General features: G+C 40.9%; 1 protein-coding gene across 3 annotated transcripts in view; it reads right to left on the bottom strand.

Annotated features, from left to right (window-relative positions):
• RANBP10 (RAN binding protein 10) overlaps positions 1 to 10,693 on the bottom strand; it is a gene marked incomplete at its 5' end in the record, with an annotated part of 54,649 nt that extends 43,956 nt beyond the window's left edge. For 2 of the 3 annotated variants that reach the window (XM_082005520.1, XM_082005522.1), the window contains one exon: positions 10,641 to 10,693. In XM_082005520.1, coding sequence (XP_081861646.1) covers positions 10,641 to 10,689 — 49 coding nt within the window. The remainder of the gene's footprint in view (positions 1 to 10,640) is intronic. The other variant, XM_082005521.1, reaches the window with a different exon arrangement.
• Positions 10,694 to 13,456: the final 2,763 nt, after the last annotated feature.

The raw sequence follows: 13,456 nt of genomic DNA, 5'->3' as shown, positions 1-13,456 counted from the left end.
ATAAAGAGCATACAATTTTTAGAAAGAACAACTCTTTTTAAAGGGTGTTTACTGATCTGCAGAGAGTAAAGCAGGAAGAAAAAACAAGATGAGGGTGAGTTAAGTAATGCCAGCGGAACTCAAGAGATCATGATTCTTCAGCGTAGATGCAGCAGGGCACCCGTGGTGCATTTAAAATTTTGTCAGGCACCACATACACATAGAATTGAGAGTGAAGACAAAAAAAGAAACAACATAAATTAACCAGGTATGCCCAGAATAAACAGGAAATTAGTATTACCCACATTACTGTCCTATGATGAAATTCTACATACACTGAACGCATGCAATCGATTCCATATGGGAAAAATTCTCACATTAAAAATATGTGAAGCTTAAGTTCAAAGGAAATCCCTTTGTTTCATTATAAGAAGCTCAAATTTCTTATTCATTTCTTTAGTATGACCTTTATTTGGACTTAAATTAAAAAAAAAAAATCAAAAGTTGTTTTGAAAATAACACATGGTACAGCACAGTAAGAGCAGATTCGAGGACTCAAGAACCAGTTCCAACCAGTCTCAGGACACTTTCTCCAGTATGAGATTTTTTAATTATTTTTTTAAATGGGGATGGGCACCTTGTATTACTTAGCCTTGTCCTGTGGACTAGAGAGTTACTAGAGGCTGGAGTGCTCTAACTGTGATCCTGGAGCTCATCTTTCAGTTTAGTTTAGAAGAGACGAGGGTAGCACAGCTGAAGATGTAAATAAAAGTACAGCAAGTGGTGACAACCAGGAGATTCACTCAAAAAAATACACCCTTCCAAAAATAAGAGATTCACATAGACAAATCCAAAAGGCTCTGACTGACAAAGGCCACAAATCTTAAATCCATTGTAATGTGTACCTTTTTCTTGGCACTGTGTTTATTATCCACCCACTGCTCTAAGCTCCACAATAATCTTCACCCATCCAGATGAGCTCGAGTGGTGAGGAATTTCTCTAAAAATTCATTCTGCACAAATGGATCACTAACTCCAGAGCTGAACCAACACACTGACCCACTTTGCTTTAATTTCTTTCATTACGCAGCACTAAAACCTGCAATTTCTAAACATACCGATAACCTCTTAGGATGTTGAAGACAGATACAAATTACATTTTCAGGTCAAAACCTAGTTAAGTTGGCAACAGCCGGGCTACCCAAGTGAAGTTTTTGGAGCAGTTCTCAGGCTGCTTTGTCCCCTCAGCTCCTACTGAACCTCAGATTTTTTGGCAGTAACCTGCATTTAAGCAACAGGACACCCTCCTAGATGCTCCAGCGCTTCTTGCTCAAAATGCATTAGTAGGGTCTGCTGGGGAAGCAGAGACAGCTCTCCTCCTGCAGCCACCGCAGGTCAGAGGATCTCTCTGTGTCAATCTTTCAGGTCCTTTGTATTTTGGAGTGATTAACAGCATCCCCCTCGATTTGTTGTGAATGAGCTTCTGGTGGCCTCTGCTGCAGACTACCACTGGACTTCTCTACAATACACCTTCTTTGCAAGAAGTCACCGTCCTTTGATTACAGGTAACTTCCCTCCACCACCACCAAGACAATTTCTGTAGATGCTCTCATCTCATCGTACTCTAGGGCTTTAATAACCGTGGCACGCACATCGCGGCCTCTTTAACGTATCCCCAGCGGCAAACCAGACACAGCTAGAAGGCATTTGGCCCAGAAGTTTCCGAAGATAAGATTCTCCTCCATCACCCACATTTGAGTTTTCCTCATAGCACCCTTCCATAGCCCGGGCATTGCCACTACTAGCACACAGCCCTTCTAATAAATAGCTAACACTCTTCTGAGCTCAGTAGCTTCACCAACCTTCAGTCTCTTGATCATAGAGTCATAGAATTATTTAGGTTGGAAAAGACCCTTAAGATCATTGAGTCCAACCGTTAACCTATCACTGCAAGTCCACCACTAAACCATGTCCCTAAGCACCACATCTACACCTTCTTTACTGAAAGAGTGGTCATTTGGACGCCAAAGTATTAGACAGGTAACAGCACAATACGCATATGCCTGCATTGACATTTGTGTTCAATGAAATTCATTGACTGAATGAAACAAAGCTCAGTGGAAAAAAAAATCCAATCAAGTTTAAATATTGTCTGACTAATTGCCAAAACAAAAGGTATCCAGCCATCTCTTTAAACAACTTGAAAGAAGGCAGACAGATAAAAAAAACTAGAGAGACACAGCCAACCAAGCTAGCTTCAGCCTATTATGCCCTAGCGAGAAGCTCCTTCATCAAAAACACTCTCCATGATGAGCTGGATAACTGTTAATTGGAGGGAACGTTCAGCCTTTAATTAAGGTTTTCAGAACATATCTTAACTGAGAGTAATATTTGTTTCTATCAAAAATAATCTCAGACCACTGTTACCCACGCGTTTCTGTAGAATAAAGGTTCACAGAGGAGTTGTTTCAACCTGCACTACCTGCATGATCAACTGGGCAACAGAACAGATCCAAGTTAATAACAACCCCAAAATCAAGCAGTGCCCCCCGCCCATTATTATTAACCCAATTACATGACCCAGTTCACATGCAGCCCCACAAACTGGTTTGCTAGGATAAATGAGAGGGTACCAGATGTGTAAGCAAGTTTATGGATAGGAACTGGCACAGCCAGCTGAAGGACTGCATGCGTAACTAAGTCCTGGAGGTGCTTCCATAAGTAGTTTTGAGGGAACGCACATTTATTTTAAAAAAAAAAAAAAAAAAAAAAATCAGTAGCAACCCTATATTTTCCTTAACCTGACATACAAAAATTAATCGCCATACTCTATAATTCATGCAGGTACTAAATAAGTGATGTCTTTATGAAATTCCTTACGGGTACTACAGTTATCTATATGCAAATCACACACCAAAATTAAAATTTGGATACTATTCACTCTGCATTATACTTACTGCACAAATAAAATAAAATCCCTGACAAGTCAAATCTCCTCCTGGCTAGCAAGGGGAAAGGTTTAAATGTGGAGTGGCAAGTGGAGTTGGGTTATATACAAACTCTTCATTGAAGAACTCCAGCAGGACACGGTATAGATGGTATTGCCATTACCAGTTTAGCAGGAGTAACGCTAACAGATCCACATTGCCACAAAAACTATGAAATGTTGAACCAAGCATACATTTTGGTACCACTTTGATTAAATTACTCAACTAACCACTTTTATCCCAAACTCTATCAAACAGTACTCAAAGGTTTCCATGGTGCTAAGTCTAGAAGCACAAGTACAAAATACAAGGAAAAAAGGCAAGACAAAGACGACTATAAGCAATGATCAGGTAAAAGCAAGTACTCAGACCCCTTCTAAGAAATTACAAGGCTTCCTTTAGCCATTCTTGAATAATTTGAGTGGTTTAACTAGAAACCTCAGTGGTCTCAAGTGTCCATGAAGAGCCACAGCAACACTAAGAACAAAACATGGGGCAAGGGGGAAGTAAATTGAATGTCTCCATACTTCTTTTACAGCATTAAGCTTTCTTTATGGGCAATAACAAGAGGGACGGAACAGAATTCAGGTTTCTCCATGGCACTCCAAGGTTCCCCACACACTCCAGAAGCATCAACTGTGAGTATCTTTATTTCAACCTGACATGCACTGAGCACAAAAGGCAGCTTGCCCACAGCCTTGACAGAGTCTAAACTAGCAGCAGCTTGGACTGCCACTGCTTTCTCGTCCTTTTTTCCACTCATCTACCTTCATAATGTGTCAACAAGTTGCAATAAGGATAGACTACATAATTAAAGTTACATTTAAACTAAAAGTAAAGCTTAGATTTGCTCTATTTCTTCAACACAGGAAATAGAGTAGAAGAAAAGTGACATTTGAGGTAGAGACAAGGAAGCGCAAGTACCATTGTTAAAGACTTTACTGACACCATACAGAAATCCCACATGCCATTTTGGACAACTATTTTTAAGGATAGTTCTGGAAGAGCTTTGCAGCAGGAAAAATACCATAAGGTATTTTATACTATAAGGTATTTTAAGACAGAGCTTGATCAGCTGCATAAATAGTTAAGCAAACTTAATAGAAATTACTTCCCAAGACAGAAAATCAAGTTGGGTGTCCAAAATGCTAATTTAGCCAGGAGGGTTTGAAAGCAGACTGAATCACTATTTGTTTGCCACATACTGTTCATATATTTAATGCCACACTGTAGGGCTTTTGCTGGTTGCTCTAGAAGCCGAGGGAGAAGGCCCTTCTTTTCCCAGTTAACCATCTAGCTTCTTCCCCTCCCCTTTCTGCTAAAGCCTTAGAAATCATGAAAGCTTGGCAAGGATTTTCCTTTGCCCTTGTCTGCAGTGTGGGATAAGAGTCACTTCCCAGGCTTGCTCTGAATTTTGATGCTTTCTTTTACTATAGGGAGTAAGACACTGGTGCTTGTGATGTACCCAGTGGTTAGAGTTCAGAAAGGTCAACTAGAGTTGTCATGAATCAAGAAAACATGACAAATAGGGACAGGGTGAAGAGGCAGGGATGTTTGGTCTAGAGAGAAGACCACAAAGCAGCAATAGAAGTCTTCAATGCATACAGCTACAAAGAGGAAAGAAATTAATTATTCTCCACCTCCACAGGATCCAAGAGTAATGGACTTAGACTGCATGGGATATTCAGCTTAGTCATCAGGAAAAGTTTTCAACACAAGGACAGTGCTGGTAGAAGTTGCCAGAAAGATAATGAAAGCCTGGTTTAGACACACACCTGTCAGGCAGGATTTATGCATAATTGAATTAGCTTCAGATCAGATGATTTGGTGAGGTCTCATCTTCTATAATTATTATATTTACCACTGGGACTAAGTCCTTTAGCACAGGTCCTTCATTTGTCATTGGAGTCACAGAAAGTGACAACCCAAAGCATAACCTGATACGTGGAAATGAAGTTCTTTAAACAAATCTGAAGCAGAAAGATCCCCTGGCAATCACAGGAGAATTAAAAAAAAAAGAAAATAATAATTAAAAAACCCCAAACCAACCCAAAACTGGCTAGAAGGAACATCTGGAGGTCTCTAGCCAAAATTCCTGCTCATAGCAGGGTTAGCTCAAGAATTAGATCAGGCTGCCCCTTACCCAACCGAGGTTGGAAGATCTCTGAGAATAGAGCCTCTGTCCTAACCCATCCCCAACTCCGATGAGGAATAACCTCTTATTTCTTGTGAGAATTTTATTTGTTGCAACTCCTGCCCATTGCCTCTCCTCCTTGTACTGTGCACCTCTAAGAAGAGTCCATGTTCTCTGCAAGCTCCTTTAGATAGTGAAAGGCTGCTATAGATCCCTTCTCCGCCTCCTCTCCAGGCTGAACAAGCCCAGTTCCTTCAGTTTCTCACTGGTTCCTACAACACAACATCTATGCAGCCTCCCTTCTCTGGTCACTCCCAGAAGGGAGCACACTAGCCAGAAAAACCTTTGTGACATCCCTAGGGGAGAAACCAGTATCTTTGCCCTCTCAAAGGAAGGAACATTAAGACAGATTCCTCAATAGCCTTGCTCCCCTGCTTGCATCTCTTCTGATGCAAGATAAGATGAGAAGAAACAAAGTCTTCTCTACAAATGTCAACAGAAACCTATCAGCAAGAGGAGAATGCAAAGGAAAAGAAGGGATCTCCAAGCAAAGCTAAAATGGAGAGCACGTTCATCATGTTGGTGGCTTATGGTGGAGGACGGATGGCTTTCACAAAGGAGGGGAGCATGCGGAAGTCTTAATTCCCAGTGCTCACTTTTATTTTATCTACATGTCTACAGAAACAGATCACTCGCAAGGACCCTTTGCTGAATAAAGACATAGGACAGTTGGACAAATCGACTCTGGTTTTGCTGACCTGGCTTAAGGCATTACAGTCCCAGAAGCCAAACCCCAAGATGGAGAAGGTTTCTGTACACCAAGTCTGCTGGTTTATCTGGCTGCACTCTAATTCAAGTCTATAAAATATTCTTGAATTTGCAAGCTTGTTCTTTTCAGAGGGAGTCTGAAGCAGGCAGATCATGAATAAGAAAAGCAGTTTGTTTTCATTTGAAAAGTAAGGTGAAAAAATAATCAAAGTTTCATGAAACAAACCAATGGTGAGTGAAAGCTGGCACTCTAACATGTGCAATGCTGCACAGCAGGGCGAGTCAGTTATTAACCAGAGGGTATTTAAAGTCTAAAAGTGATTGGTCACAGCCTACCTATGCTGTTTCAGAAAGTGAAGCAGAGTATGGTTTCAGAACGTTTTAGGCTAAATTAAGACCTTGCTGCTACCGTAGAGAATCATCCCTCCCACTCTTTCTGCCTGGTTGTACGTTCGTGCTGGGTTACCCTCAAAGAGCTAGAACAAATGAAACCTTATCTCCTGACAGCATGAAGGACTTGAACCAATGCGGAACACCACACGCAGGGGAGAATCGTCTCCAGCGTGCCCATTCATCCATATTAATGACAGGAACACCTATCTTCTCCATTTCATGAAGGTTAGGTGAAACCTGTAGCAAACCACCAATGCATTTTCAGCTGGTCTTTGAAAAACTTCCTGGACTGAGGTCTAAATAATAAAAATAAAAGAAGGACAAGGTAAGAGCATTGTTCCATGAGTTCTGAAGGAACCAGCCTGCCACCACCCCAACACAGCAGAAAAGCAGGCAGGTTCTTGCCAGGCCTGAAAGCTGTCCTGGCAAAGGAGGTGACAAGTGCCAGAGCCAAGGGCTTGCACAAGGGAAGAAGAGTGCAGCTGTAGGTGGCAGGGAGGAAGGGTCAGGTTTCTCTCCTTTGATGACAGTGAGTTCGATCAGTTCAGCTGTAACATGTAATTTCATCCTCAAGATACCAAAATGCTGAGCATACGTGAAAAAAAAGTTCTATCTGTGGAAAGAAATGAGCAGGCATTTCAAGAAAAGCCACTAGTTTAAAGCAGAACGTTTATTAGTAAGTGTTCTAAATGTCTTTTGAAAAATTAAAAAATAACAACTAAAAAAATCACCAAGATATGTCAGGGTGGCAAAAGTCAGCACTTCAATAAAAATCCCACAATAATTTCAGACCCGATGATTGAATTTCAAAGCAAAGACCACAGAAACCTTGAGTCGAACAGGGACAGGGCACTCTCCTTTTAGAAGCAGTCTCTGCAACGCCGAGAGAGGTACTTTAAAGAAACGCTCAGGTTGCTCCAACCACACTTCCAACCTTCAGAGAAAGCCCTGCGCTACACCCATCAGCATCGAGCTGGGCTGAAGCCAAAATAGATTTAGCACGGAGCACGAAAGCCCCAACTTGGAACTGGATACGGCCAAAGTGTTTGTTCTTGTGGTGGGGGGAAAGGAGTTTGAGACAGGACTCAGCAGCAAGATGGTTCTTTGAATTAGGGCTGACAGGGTGCCAAGGATCCCACTTGAAAGTGGGAACAAGAAAGGGACCAACTTTGTCTCCCACACCAGGCTCTGGGGTCCCGAACCACTGAAAAACTGAAAACTGATCTGTTAAAGCAGAAGTGACTTAGAAAGTGTCTAAGGAGACAAACCTGGCAGGGTTTCAGATTGCAAAAAGTTAAAATTACACTTTGATGTGAAGCCAAGTCAAGATTCCAAAGTCTGTCACTTCTTTTTGGGCTCTCGCTTACCCTGTGCTGTGAAGGACCTGATAATGCTTAAGCCTGATACATGTTTCTCACTTTAGTTACTTGAGCAATATACCATTAAAAAAAAAAAAAAAAAAATCAGACTCATTCTCCAAAAGCCAGGAAGATAATTACTGAGCTGTAATACAGAGCCATGCAGTTCACTTTACATAGATTATGGGAGGTTGACCTGACTATGCCCACAGAATCACTCTTGGCAACATACTCTGTGTGTGATCAAACAAACAACAGGTTGATAGGATCAAATTTGTACAATTCATTGCTAAATAAACACTATCTGAAGTCTCAAGTTCACTTCATGTTTTATTTCACTCAGAGAAAAGAATTCTATGTTCGCTACATACACTCTAGAAATAATAGTAGTATACAGGCACTTTTATTCAAACTGGCCACAAAATACTGCCCATGTAGCTCTTGGGCTTTAAAGCCATTTATCAGAAGTGGTTTGGCTAATTTTTAGTCTCTAAAAGGAAAAAGAAAAAAAGAAAAATTACAGTGTCTGTTCAATTTCAGGACAGCACACCTATGAGATTCAGTACATATGATCTCAGGTTAGTATTCAACTGTGGTTTTTTACTTATTTTATCTCTCTCTCTCTCTCTCTCTGTTGTAATCCCAGGAGAATCCTAGGTTAAGCATAATCCAACCAGCAGTCTAGAGGCCAAGTCTACAAGACAATCCCACCCATCTTTCCATTGCACAAGCCAGAGCGCCATTTCTTGAACAGAAAATGCTCCCTTAATGGCCAAACAACTCTTCTACCAAGCAGCCAAGCACTTCAACCCTGGGAAGAGATGATGGGACTAGACTCGTGCTTCGTCTTGTGCATGCACACAAGTCACTTGGGTCGGGAGCACTGGGGGGTGAGGGAGTGCAGAGAGAGGAGGAGTCTGAAAACTGAGACTTCTATACCTGTTGACACCAAATCATCCTGATCTAGACATTCCCTACTTTTTTGCAACCACTTTCTCAATCACTTGAGAAAACTGGCAGTGCTCTGCCTTCCTCCTTCCCTGGTCTGGTTCCAAGTGGATAAAGGCCTGTGACCTTAATTCTCCCTCCAATGTACATATGCTGTTGTTGTCATAACAATTATTACAAATATAGTTTGCAGTAAGATGCAAATTCTTTAAAACATGGGTGTCACTGAAACCATTCTCCCAAAAACAGAGTTATCATAGAAGCATAGAATAACTAAGGAGGGAAGGGACCTTCAGAAGTCTCCTAGTCCAACCCCTGCTCAAAGGAGGTCTAATTAGATCAGGTTGGTCAAGGCCATGTCCAGCTGAGTCCTAAATATCTTCAAAGTTAGAGGTTCCACAAGCTCTCCAGGCAGGTCTGAAATTACCAGAGAAAAACAGATGCCAGGAAGGTTGTGCCCCAGTCAGACCAACAGGTCTCAGGACTTGCCTCTGACAGTGGCCAAAAGAAGACTCTCAAGGTCAACCAAACATGATCAAAGTGGTACCTGGAAAAGGAAAGTCTGCCTGCAACTTGTTAACCGTGGTTGCCAATTTATGAATGGCCCATGCGCTGCACTGTCATTTGTCACTAAAACAATGTTTATTGTTTCACTGGTGAAATTTTAATTGAACTAATTAACTAATGCAATTAGCCTACAATTCCAGATCTCCTCTTTATCAATGTAAAAGGTCCCAAACGCTCCCGCATGCATTCCAAGATCGCCATACTTCTCTTCAGTAACGAGACAAGGCAGCCGTTCCATTCCAAAATTCAGCAGCAGATTTACAATTAAAAGAAAGGGCACCAGAAAGTTGGCTATTTTCTGAAATCATCCAAGGACCCTGGCTTAGTCTCCTTTTTGTCTTCTTGCTGACACTCCATCTGCAGTCTTAGCAGAATTTCAGAATTCAGAATACCTATAGAAATGTACATTTCAGAAATTTATAATAGAGCTACAGAACGACAGATTTTTTTTTTTTTTTTTTTTTTTTTTTTGCTAACAGAATAGTCAGGGATTTTGCTCCAGTGCTGCAACATTTTCAGTTGAAGGTTATACGGAAAAAAAAAAAGCACGTTCCGTGCTCTGAATATGCAAGTTACCAGTCGAGATGAAATCAAAATCCTCACTGAGAAGTAGATTCACAAGAGCATTAGTGCAACCCCTATGGAAGCTCTTCCTTTTGTAAGGACATTCACAAAATGTTCTCCTTTGGAGGTACCAAGATATGCAATAAGGGTTGAACATACATGTCAGCTTTAAAGCAACTCCACCAGAAATAAAACACTCTCAAGACAAAAGTTTTCCCAGTTGTTTCACTTCTGGCACTTGAAGAACATTTACTTTCTACCAAACACAGAAAACTTCTAGTTTAAAACCCAGCTGGAAGAATTCCTGCTACAGAAGTCACTATGTTGATCCAAATCTAGAAGTTAAAAATATCCAATGTATTAACTAAAATATAAAAAGATTGCTGATGATTTATTTTTTAAAAGAAGCTACTTAACCAACTTAGAGGCTAAGCTAAAAACAAACATTCCAAACAAAGGAAGCCACAACATTAACTGGAAACACCACTGTATCACAATTTTCTAGTTTTTCAGTGAGAAGAGGGGAAAAAAGAGAGGAGAGACAATATGACAGGCCAATTTTCCTGTTACTTTTAGATTCTTTCACGCAAGTTTGTCAAGTGGGATATATAGATTAAAATGACAAATTATTTTGCTACTTGTTTTTCAGACGCAAAGAAGAGCTTGCATGTCTGAAGGCTCATCATCTTACCCATTACTCGTTAGTTTAATATGAATTTCTATTACTTGCTGAAATCATCACGGCCACATTAACAATACTAGCAACTCAGTTTAGGATAACACTCAATAGTTTGAAACTCCCAGATGTAAGACCCTTATAGTCATGACATTTTATTAATAGAAACACACATTCACTAAGTCATATATATAAACGAAAATCTTTATTTCAAATGAAAAGTTAACAGAGACTGTAAACCAAACCAAATCTTAACAGGGACTTACCAGGAAGCCTGTTCATGTTGACCCCTTGAGCAGAAAGTCCTATTCCCATGTACCTTCAAAAAAACCAAACAACATATCAGTCAAGCACAGAATGGCCAACCCACAAAATTTCCTGCAGCAGAAATACAGGGGGGGGAAAAAAAAACCAATCCACAAATCATTTAAGGTAAGAATGTTGAAATTGCTAAAGATTTTCCATTACGTTTTTAGTCTCCTCTTGAATCCAAGATAAAATGTCAGTCTGCTTTAGTGACTGACAGCTTTCCAATATACAATTACAGCTACTCTTTAGCTCTGAATTGGTAGGAAAAGGACTGGAAAACAATCAGCAATTAATTTTTTTTGCTTGTTCCCCCTCCCCCCACATATCAGAAAAAAATAATTATATAGGTGATTAACTAGAGTAAAAAAATACATAAGGGCAGATACAGTATATGAGAACAAATCTCCATCCAGCCCAATATACCGTCTCCAGGAATAGCTGGTAGTGGATGCATGGAGCAGCTGTACTTTCCAACAACGTTCTTTCATTGTCCAACATATATTTTACAGAATTTCCTAAGGAAAAGGTGGTCTTTCTGTATTTCACACCCACATACATTTTCCTCCATTCATCTGATGGCTTTCTGAACCTTGGTAAGCTCTTTCAAAAGGCAACATCCTGCAGCTCCACCATTAATTACTGTCCAAGCTAGTTTTGCTTGGTACTTCCATTTTCAGAACTGGAAGAGAGGAACAGCATTTCCCTGTTAACTTTCTCAAGGATTTTAAAGTCCTCACCATACTCCGCTCCGCAATGGTCTCTTCTCAAGGTTGATTACTCACAGTCTACTCCTTTGTTCCTCATATGGAAGCTAATCTGTACCTCTTAATACTCTTGCTACACTTCCAGTTCTGTCTCTTCTTTGAGAAGCAGGGGGAAACCAGGACCGCAAGCATCGTTCACAACACAAACACATGGTGATTATTACAGACAGCACTATAATTGTGTTCTCCATTTTGGTTTCTATTCCTCCCCATCTTGTTCTCTATATCATTACATTTATTTTTTGACTGCAGATGAGAACGGAGCTGATTTTCCCATGGAACCAGGACACAAAGAACTTGTCCCTGCGCTGCAAGAGGCACCTCAGAGACCATTTTTTGCGTCAAGTTTGGATTGTTTATTCTGCCCCCATGAGAATCATTTTACATCTATCCAGCCTGAACTGCATCTTTCATTTTATCATCCAGTCTCCCAGTACTGTCAGACCATTCTACAGTTCTTCACAGTCAGCCCTTCATTTTACAACTCTAGTTAGCTTCATACCATCTCCATAAAATATTGCCTTACTATTAATTTCACTTCCAGGTCATTTATTAATGTAGTGAGTATCAGAGGCTTAGTACACATCCCCACAGAAATCCACTGGTGAACATCCGCAGCTGTGGGGAGGAGAGGCGGCATGCCAGGCACACATGGGCCATTCGTTTCTCTGCCCCATTTCCTACCTGTTAGCAAATCTTCCAACCCATCATTCAACCACACAAGTACTTTATCCCACGTTTCCTTTAGTCTCCTCAAGAATTTTTGAGACTGGACCTTGTCAAATGGCTTTTGCAAATCCAGGCAGACCGATCCTTATCTACATCTGCGTTCAACAGGACTGGAAGGCATGGCCAGGCTTCGCAAAGGCTCTTCGTCCTCACTGTAATATTTATGCACATACCAGTTTTGTTCGTTCTATTTCTGTTAATTTGCATGCTCTGTAATTCTTTTAATATCCCCTGGAACCACAGAAACAGCTGCCCTGCTCGGTTTGTATTTAACAAGCTTCCATATTTTTAGGTTACTGCACTTTGGAATTAACAGTTACTGTTGGGCTCTTGTTCACGTGAAGGTATAAATCCAAATAGGCTGCAGCCAGCGTCCTGCTGTTCTCTCACGGTATCAGCTTTCTTCCTGTGGCTTCCCCAACTACCTGCTCTAAAAACATTATTTCAGAATTGGACCCCAGAGTTAACACTTCTTCAAGCTACATGTCTCTTACAACAACTGTTGCCTCTCCTTGACTTCTCTGGATCTCAGCCATCATTGCCACCCCAATGAAACAGGATGGGAATGGTAATAACTGATTTGTTTTCTTATTTAGACAGGAATTTTAATCCTTAGAGATCTATGATACACGTTTATCAGACTTGAGTCTATAATCTCTTTAATAAATAGCATTGCACCTTCACCAACATGGCCAACTTTGTCTTTCCTGTACACTTCATAGCTTGGTATCATGACTTTCCAGATTTTAAACACCTGAAACCTAGTTTTACAGTGCTTTAAATGAAGCCAGTCCCTTCTTTAAAAAAAAAACAAAAAAAACCCCAAAAAAACAAAACCACCCAAACCACGCTCTGTTTCAGAAGTATCCCAGCTTCCAGAGGATCCAAACCCCTCCTCTTTACACCAGTTCCTCAGCAACATACTAGAACTGTTCCTCTTCACCTCTCTTTCAGGTCCTGGGCAAAGCACAGTACTGTGCAAAGGTGGGGAAAAGCATTTTGGAGACTGCTACAGCAGAGGTCCTGGTTTTCAGCTTCCTATGTGATAGCTACAGGTTTTACATACGGAACCTTTTCTGCTCTTCCCTATGCCTTCGGCACCACGGGGACCACAACTTCGTGCTCAGCAACTGGTATGATATTCGGATGCCTTGGGAGAGCCGTGTACTTTGAATCTAGCAGCCAAGTCATGACGCCATTCTCCCCGGACTCACAAACCCAGTTATCTATATATCCGATCACCGAATTCCTAACCATTCTACGGTCCACCTTTTCCTTTT

This window comes from Phaethon aethereus (assembly GCF_964289735.1).
Source record: "Phaethon aethereus genome assembly, chromosome: 13".
Lineage (NCBI taxonomy): Eukaryota > Metazoa > Chordata > Aves > Phaethontiformes > Phaethontidae > Phaethon > Phaethon aethereus.
Note: the sequence above shows the minus strand (reverse complement) of the source record. Positions and strands in the feature narration are given on the sequence as shown.